Source organism: Atta cephalotes (genome assembly GCF_000143395.1).
Source record: "Atta cephalotes unplaced genomic scaffold scaffold00005, whole genome shotgun sequence".
In the NCBI taxonomy this organism is placed as follows: domain Eukaryota; kingdom Metazoa; phylum Arthropoda; class Insecta; order Hymenoptera; family Formicidae; genus Atta; species Atta cephalotes.
The window spans coordinates 7,880,953-7,889,934 of NW_012130069.1; the positions used below are offsets into that span (position 1 = coordinate 7,880,953).

An 8,982-nucleotide genomic window follows, 5' to 3' on the forward strand; every position below is an offset into this window, starting at 1 on the left:
TTGTTCGGAAGTTCGTGCCGATTTTGAAGGAAAATTGAAACGCAGAAGATTTAAATTTTTAATTTCATTTATTAAATTTAAATCTTTTGCGACACGAACTTTCTGGACAACCCAATATATTGTACTTCCAGTTAGAGAGATGTGCAATTTTCTTTTCTTGAATCGCAATGCGATATGTAACTGATGTGATTGCATGATTTAAAATTGCATCTGTGATTAATATTCTATATTTGTTTTTTTAATTTTTTAAGCCATGCAAACAATTCGACTAATGCGCAATAAAAACCGATATCATTTTTTATTTTGTGTATTTTTTCTTTGAAAACATTCCGTTTTTTATTTACGAATTTTTAATGGTATTACATTACTGAAAAACACATATTTTCATATTTGCTACGTTTTAATTGATATTTTTTATTATTCAATCAGCTGTATTTTATACTCCGATTCTGTAATTACCATAATTTTGTAATTAACGTAACGACAGTTCGGTATCGTTATATTGTTGCCCATGTTTTTTTCATGTATAATATTTGTGCGATAATGATATTATTACCATTTTACACACAACTTTACTGAACTACTAAAGATTTTTAATGTGATAAAAACAGTTGAATAAATGTATAATATATACACATAAAAATCATAATGCGATGATCGCGTTCATTGCGATTTCAAGAATCGCGATGTATAATTTTGAAAAAAATTACACATCCCTTCTTCCATTAAGTTTTATCGTGAAACTCATATTTCACATGTCTACAAGATGCGATATTAGTTGAAAAAATCTTCAACTTCCGCCAATTCTCTCATTCGTGCCTCTTGATGAGCCCAACGGGCTTCTGCCAACCTGTCAGATAATCCCCATTTGTCGTGATAAACGCGTTGACCGCAACTTGGACATTTCTTACCCCCTTTAACACAAAAAAATAAAAAGATTTCTATTAATTTTTTTATAATATAATTTGACTAAATAAAAACTTTTTTTTACCATGGAATGGCGGAGTCTTCATGTACGTCACGAGACATTTTAAATGGAAGAGATGACCACAATAAAGTCTTTCGGCGTGGAAATCCGCATTTTCGTCGATTACAATTTCTTTGGGATCTGTTGGCAAGCACTTTACTTTGCAGTGTTGACAGGGTTCTTGCGGAAAAGCTTTCACACTTCTGCACAAATTAAAATGTAATAAAATAAAACTAGTTAAAAATATGTAATAAAAATGTTATATAAAAATAAAAATTACTTTATGAGAAAAGAAACAACTGTGTTTAATGACGGTGATGGTGTAAATGGATTTTGTTGTTTCCTCAGTGGTGGCTCGACACATTGCCTTGCTAATTCCCTTCCTTGTCCAACTAGATAACGATTAAACAATGGTGGGAAATTCGTATCAACATCACTGTAACTGTAAACAAATGATATAAATTAATCACATTGGATTTGAATTTTTATTAAAACAGTTTCGAAAAAAGACTAACATACATAACACAATTGGTAGGATAATTATCTGGTACTTCAAGCTTGGTCTTAAAATGATACAAATCTTGATGCAGTGTTAGATTGATGGAAGAATTCTTTTGCTTTAACTTGAACTCGTCCTTATCTCCTAAAAGCTTTTTCAATATTGATATTTCCTCATAGCAGCAGATGAGAGGATTCTCCTCAATGAAATTCCTAATGAATTTTAAAATTGGCAATATCTACAAATATACGAATTAATTGTATTAAATGTAAATAACTTGTATATGTAGCTAGTTACTACATATAAATTTCTCCAAGTATAAACCTGTGCTTTATTCAACAAACGCTTGCACTCTTTTTCGCAGACTTCTGTTAGTCCATCGAGCAGCTTCGCGGATAGAGTTTTACTCTTTAATTCAACAAACAACGGCGATGCAGGATAATCCTTTTGAAATTGAATGCACACAACGAGTTGCTTGAACGGTGTTTTTCTGCAAGACAAACAAATCACAATAAGCAATGATAGAAAGCTATTTTGACAGTGTGATAAAAGCACGATATGGAGTTTTCTTACGTTATTTCGACGCGGACCATGCTCGGTACACAAGAGACGAGGCGGCTTCCGTCAATGACATTATGACAGAGCTGTGATACGTCTTGCAATTCATCATCAATAAATCCCATGAGCAAGTGAGAATAGGCTAAGAAAAGATTGATGATTTTTACTACTTTTTGATTAACTTAATCAGCTGGTTATTTTATTGAAACTCGCGTTTATCGTTAAATAGATTTGATTAATCACGGTTGACACTCAATCGAGATGATAAAACCGGTTTTAAGTAAAAATAATTAAAGAATTGACGTAATCACAACGCAGCATAACCTTCCAATCATGACCTAACGATCCTAACGAGTCAAATTGCGTGATAAATAATAAAACACGATCGGTCTTTACGATATTATTTTTATCGTGATATTAATAAGGAGATCACCTTTCAATCGATCTCTTTCTCCTCTTCGACGTTTTTTGCAAAGAATCACAAGATTCAAAGTCAATTAATCATATGTAAAAAGACATACATAAAAGTATTTCGAAATACAACCTCACTCTTAACGATGTCACGTGATACCGTCCTGTGTATAGCGTATACTATTTATGATTTAGAAAACGGTTAGAAAGCGTTAGGATGATTAGCGTATTCATTCAATGATGACCTGGAGGCTAAGAGTTATTTGATAAAACAAAAAAAAATAAATTGAATAACGAAAATTAAAGAAATTTTCGTATTTTTGAATATTCTTCACTATTTCTGTCTTTTTCTAACAGAAGAATTATTTAAATTTTAAAGTGATTGTGACCGACAGACGCAATAACACACCGGTGTCAAATTCTGAGATAGTAGTTCCATCTGGATTGAATATCTACAGGAAAATACCTAACCTATTCTGTATATCGTACCACGTGTTTATAGACAATAGGCATAAAGCTAAAGCAAATTGAAAGAGAATATTTCTCGATAATAATTGATATTTATAAAAGAAGAAGAAGAAATGGCAAAAGCAACTTGACTTATACTAATTGTTATTGATACAGTACAGTGTAGTGTTGAGATTGAGATTCAAAAATGAATCGAGTAACTGACGCGAAAGAAGTGATCTTGACGAGCGACACCACCGGGGAGAGTTGGAGCGCCGCTGTGTGGGATCCTCGGAACGGCTCTCTGTTGTCCGTGTACAAGAACGCGACAGCACTTGGACATCGTAGCCTTCAGCTTTTGAGCGACAGCTATGTGTTGGGAGCGGACGCTACGAGACCTCGTATATACATTTGGCCACTGAATAGCCCGTCACCGTTGCCCAATATTCGATTGAATACGCCAGGCAAAGTCAATGCTTTGACCTGCACACCAAATGGATCTTATCTAATTGCCTCCGTGGGAGAGAAGCTGTTCATCTGGCAGACATGCAACGGCAGGTTACTGGTCAATCTGACCAGGCATTATCAAACCGTCAGCTGTCTAGCCACTACAAAAGACGGTTCGTTATTTGCTAGCGCTGGCGAAGACGGTCTTGTGTTCGTATGGTCGCTCTATAGTGCGCTGAACGACGCACGTTGTTCGCCTGTTCACGCTTTCTCTAACCATAGTTTGCCAGTCAGGGATCTGCACTTTGGGCATGGTGACGCTCGCGCGAGATTGTATACAATCTCGCTAGATCGAACCGCGAACATCTATGAGCTTGGCAGTGGAGCTCTCCTGGTTTCCTTGGTGTTTGACGCGCCGCTCACAGCGATTACCGTGAACGTCCGCGAGAGCAAACTCTTCGTGGGCTGCACAACCGGCGAGATATTCCAGTGTAACCTGCACGAACCGCCACGTGGAATCGAGCATCATCTCACGGTGAGCTCGTGCGAAGAGAGCGCCGTGTTTCAGGCGCACAAGTCAAACGTGACTGCCCTGTCGGTATCCATGGATTGCCGTACTCTGCTGTCCGGATCTACCGACGGTGCAGTCCATGTCTGGGATATTGCCAGCCGACAGGTGCTCAGGACACTCAAGCATAAAGGCCCAGTTACCGCTGCATTTTTTGCCAAAGGCTTTGACAATTTTCGCACCTCTGTCCTTAAACCACGTTTGCAGGTGCAAAGTTTACAGAGGACATCAGACGATGGTGGCAGAGAGAGCGTCGTCGAGGTCGTCTCCAGAGGACGAAATTCGGCGGAGATCCTGAACTTCGAATCTTATATAGAAGGCAGTAGCGATTCTCGAGGATCGGATCAGATGTCGAAGAAATTGGACGATCTACAGAAAGAGATTAACAAATTAAAGAAAATTAATGCTGCCATATATCAATATGGTGTCACACATATCTTAAAGAAGATTGTTGATGATTAATAAAGAATATTGGAGCATAATCATGGGATTTTATGTATTCTTATCGAGAGACTGAAATTTTTATTTATACATTTTGTAGAATACATAGATAATGATAATATATATTATCACTTTCTTTCTATTAAAATATATTTTATTTTTGAAAGATATAGAACAAATATTTTATATTGTAAAAATACAGTCATATAAAAACAAAAATTGAAATAGTATTTCTTTATTCGATCTACCTGAAAATATTCTTTATCCATATAAATTAAATTTATTGAAAATATATTTTTATGTTTTCAATAAATATAAGAAATGGATGGGTATAATTTTCTATTTTATCTATACCGTTTTTTTTACATTTTTTTTTCAAACTATTACAATATGTTTTCACAGATTTATAAAACAAGAAGTCTAGGAAAGTCTATTTTAGATTAGTTAATTTTGTGAGATATTTACGTTTGTCTATTATTATCTATAAAGAATGTTGCTAATTATCTTTAGTAATTAAAGTGTTAGATCGGAGATTAATATCTCTTTGATGAAGCATGCTATTGTCATCAAACTACTAAAATAGGATATTACAATTAAAATCTTTTATTCAGGTGCCAAAAATAATGTATAGGCAAAAATAACATTTTATTGCCAAGTCCAAATAGACTTATTTTTTTACTTATTGTTTGTAATATTGAATGAAGAGATCATCGTGGCATGATATAATAATCTTTCTCGTCATTTTTTCGGCATTAAACTACTTTTCCCTAGCGATGTAAAACATTATCGACTAATGAAAAACGCAATCTCATCATATGCATTAATCAAAATCTTCGAGAAATTCAATCTATACGACTCTTTTCGTTTAAAATAAATTTACTGAATACATGTCGCATGTCTCCATATCTGTGTCCCTATTCATATCCGTATACACGTGTACAATTAATTAAATGGTAAACCGGCGTTAAACGTTAGATACGATCCTCATCGACACTCCTTTATATTTAAATGAGCCGTTATGCGCATACAAATGAAACGTTCACTAGCAGTATATCGTGTCCATCGAAAATAAATTAAACTGTGAAAATAAGTGGAAGCCTTACTTTATACATGAAACAATAAGTCACTGATTTATCTAATTTTCCGCATATACATTGTGACTTTTGCAAAATAAATTTTAAACGTATCAATCGCACTTTATTTCTTCGCAAGATAACTTATTAGAAAATAAAATTGATAAATGACGCTTATAACTTCAATTATAATGAAATAAGTTTACAGGGTATTAAAGAACCAATCGCAGTACTTGATATGTAAAATTATTTTATATATTCTAAAGAAATTACATGAATTTGATATTCAGATCTATTTTCTTAAAATCCAAGATTTATTTCATTATAATTGTTATTATTTAGAGCCCTTTACTTTTATATTAATGGCTTATAATTTACATTAATCGTACGATTAATGTAGAATTGCTTATTAATTGAGAACAAATAAAGATACAATTCTTGTTAAAGAATTTTTTGGAGATTAGCTTTTTTTATGTAATATTGATTGTAATAGATAAATATTGTAACATTTAACTTCTTAATGACATTCATTTAATACTGTACTAATTTGTGTATAATAAAAAAGTAGCAAGTTATTTCAATTTTTATTAAAATCAAGATTTTATAATTTAAAAGACCTTTATTCTGTCTATATCCCCAATTTTTTTGTTTCTTATTTTGCAATTAAATTGACTTCTCGCTTTACTCCGAAAAAATTCTTCATGCACCGAGAGAATTTTTTCTTAGAATTTAAATTTATGATAGTCGGATAACATTGTATTTCGAAGAATTTTAATCTCTCTCACATTTATTAATAAAACTACAATAAAGTATAAATAAGTTTGATTAATTTTACTGAAATGCATGATACAAATCTTTAAAATATTGTATTGTACCATAACTACTATATTTTGAGGATAAATTTTGAGGATAAATTTTAAAAGATAATTCTCTCTGTGTGAAAAGATTATTCCATATAAATTTTTTTCCCTCAGAATTGACATGTGTAAGAATATTAATAATATATTTATATTAAATTACTATATAAACGATAAATAAATACTAATATATAAATAAATACTAATATATTATCGTTTATAATAATTTAATATATTAAATATATAAATATATTATCATATTTGTACATGTTAGTTCTGAGAAGGTAATATACCTACGAATTATTTATGTTTTATCTAAAGTTATGAATACCTAACTTTTTTTTTTTTTTTGAAAAGGTAAATTGACTTTGCCTGGTGTTGACATTTTTTCTATACATTTTTGAAGAACCATATTCTGCCTCTATCAAATCGGAAGTATCCAGTTGTAACCGGACGTGCAAGAATAGCGTGAAAAAGCATCGCGAGAACACGCGTTAGGGAGATTACTCTCAGTGAAAGATCGCACGAGAAAACGTGTCGAGAAAATGTCACGCACAAATAATGCGTTATAATCTGTCGCGTGATAATCTCATCACGCATACATAAATCTATATATTATCCTGCATCATCGTAATGCCGGCCTCCTTTTACACCTACGTCGGCATCGACCGAATTACTATACCCGATATAATAATTGATGTCGCACGCGGTGTTCTTGCTGGTACATTTTAAAAGTGCGTTTGAGAACTTTTTTTTTGGTAAATCAGTCTTGCCGATCCCTTAAGGATCATGTGTATGAAAATTGATCGCGTCATAAAAATTAATAATATATGTTTCCATTATTATGCATAAAATATTATTATGCATAAAATGTTATTATGCATAAAGTATTATAACATTATTATGCATAAAGTAGCGGATATAATATATGTATATCTACAACGTATATAGAAAATTTTTGAAAATTATTATTGGAAGTTGCAAATATTGTACTACATTAATAAAATGATGTTTCTGCGCCATGTATATTGTAAAAAATTCATAATATAGATCACATCTTTATTGCATATTTGATCAAGCAAATTGGCTCATTGTCTTTATAAGGAAATAATTTCACACGTTCTGTAGAAATTTTACTATTTAGGATGTGTCACACGTATAGTCCCCTGCAAAGAAAATTAACTTTGGAGATGTATTTAATATTTACACTTCAAATAAACTATATACATATGAAAGTTGTGTGAATAAGATTACATTTTTATTTAATAACATTACTAATATTATTTAATTACATTTTTGTCGTTTATTTATTCTTATTTGTTATTATTTTTGTTATTAAAAATTAAAATTAAAAAATGGTAACAAAAATATCTAAATTTTTTTTATTAATTCTTTAAATATTCAAAGTAACTTATGCAAAGTTTCATTGCGAGTCACTGATTAGTTACAAAATTATAGAACAAATAAATATTTTGTTTGTGTAAAATATTATTGGGTAACTAGTTTATGTATCGCAATGTAACTCTATACATAAATAATCTTGAATACATTTTGTTTATATTAAAAAGTTTATATTAAAAAATTGTGAGATTTTTGTTATTTATTTTTTAATACATTTTCATACATTTTTATTAGAGCACAGATTAAAAAAATACTACCCTTTACTAAAATAATTTATGATTCAGAGTAGTAAACCGTCTTCAAATTTGTCATATTATTTTTAAATGTAGACTAATTTTGTAATTTTTTCATAATTTTGTTATCATTTTGAAAATATATATAAAATATCCTTAAATAAATTGAAAATTTTGATTACTCTCAGATTTCTAAATTATAATTGATGAGATTGAAATAATGACTTTGTCTTTGGAAAAAGTCTAATGGCTTTTTAAGTAGATCGCAAAAAAAAAAGATAAAATACGTCATACATATAGTATAAAGCCCTATGTACAATGGGAGAAATATTAGAAATGAGAATAAATATTAAATATTAAAAAACTAAAAAATTAAGAATAGAGTTTAAACGTAACGAACAATGGATATTAATAGATATTATACAACAGGAATAAATATTAAATATTAGAGAATAAAAAAATTAGAAGTATAAATTAAACAAGTATAAATTAAACAATTAAACAATGAAATTAAACGTAATGCACAATAAATGTAAATGGATAAAATATGAAAATGAGAGAGAAAGGTAAGATTTATTATATATCTCTTATCTATATGAATTCATACTATGCATTACGTTCATATCAATCTTTATTCCTATATTTTTTTCTTTTGCTATTTAATATTTATTCTTATTCCTAAATCATTCAAAAAAATAATCTTGCACTTATAGCGAAAATTATCTAAGTACGAAAAATAGCTAAAATAGCTATTAAAGATAAATTTCTAGTAAGTACTGCGATATTGTATATGTATTGTATCATATAGATGACAAAGATAGAATTTAGATTTGTGCTATAAATTCTATGTGTATGACATACATAATTTTCTATCATACAAAAAACAGCTATAACTGGAGTGGCAAAATATTTTTTTTGCGTGAATATTTCTTTCTTTTTACTTTCTTTTTACTTTCTTTTTTCTTTCTTTGTACGCTTTCATTGTGCGTGCGTGCGCGCGCGCATGTGTGTATGTGTGTGTGTGTGTGTGTGTGTGTGTGTGTGTGTGTGTGTGTGTGTGTGTGTGTGTGTGTGTGTGTG

At 30.7% G+C, this 8,982-nt stretch overlaps 2 protein-coding genes across 2 annotated transcripts; one reads left to right on the top strand and one right to left on the bottom strand.

Annotated features, from left to right (window-relative positions):
• Positions 1–774: 774 nt before the first annotated feature.
• On the bottom strand, positions 775–2,149 carry LOC105626450. Its single transcript, XM_012207752.1, has 6 exons — positions 2,040–2,149; positions 1,791–1,956; positions 1,487–1,704; positions 1,248–1,409; positions 992–1,170; positions 775–914 (listed from the first exon to the last, which is right to left on the bottom strand). The coding sequence occupies exons 1-6, from the start codon at positions 2,147–2,149 to the stop codon at positions 775–777; spliced, it is 975 nt and encodes a 324-aa protein (XP_012063142.1).
• Positions 2,150–3,090: 941 nt separating this feature from the next.
• LOC105626451 (WD repeat-containing protein 18) lies at positions 3,091–4,359 on the top strand. The gene has a single exon (XM_012207753.1). It carries the CDS (start codon positions 3,091–3,093, stop codon positions 4,357–4,359), a length of 1,269 nt encoding a protein of 422 aa, XP_012063143.1.
• The last annotated feature ends 4,623 nt before the right edge of the window (positions 4,360–8,982 follow it).

Excerpts from the sequence above, each read along its gene's own strand:
- LOC105626450 (XM_012207752.1), bottom strand. The coding sequence starts at position 2,149 with ATGGGATTTATTGATGATGAATTGCAAGACGTATCACAGCTCTGTCAT. Across the intron at positions 1,957-2,039 it reads ATGGTCCGCGTCGAAATAAC|AAAAACACCGTTCAAGCAAC; the intron begins GTAAGAAAACTC and ends TTTGTCTTGCAG. Across the intron at positions 1,171-1,247 it reads GTTGTTTCTTTTCTCATAAA|AAGTGTGAAAGCTTTTCCGC; the intron begins GTAATTTTTATT and ends TAATTTGTGCAG.
- LOC105626451 (XM_012207753.1), top strand. The coding sequence starts at position 3,091 with ATGAATCGAGTAACTGACGCGAAAGAAGTGATCTTGACGAGCGACACC.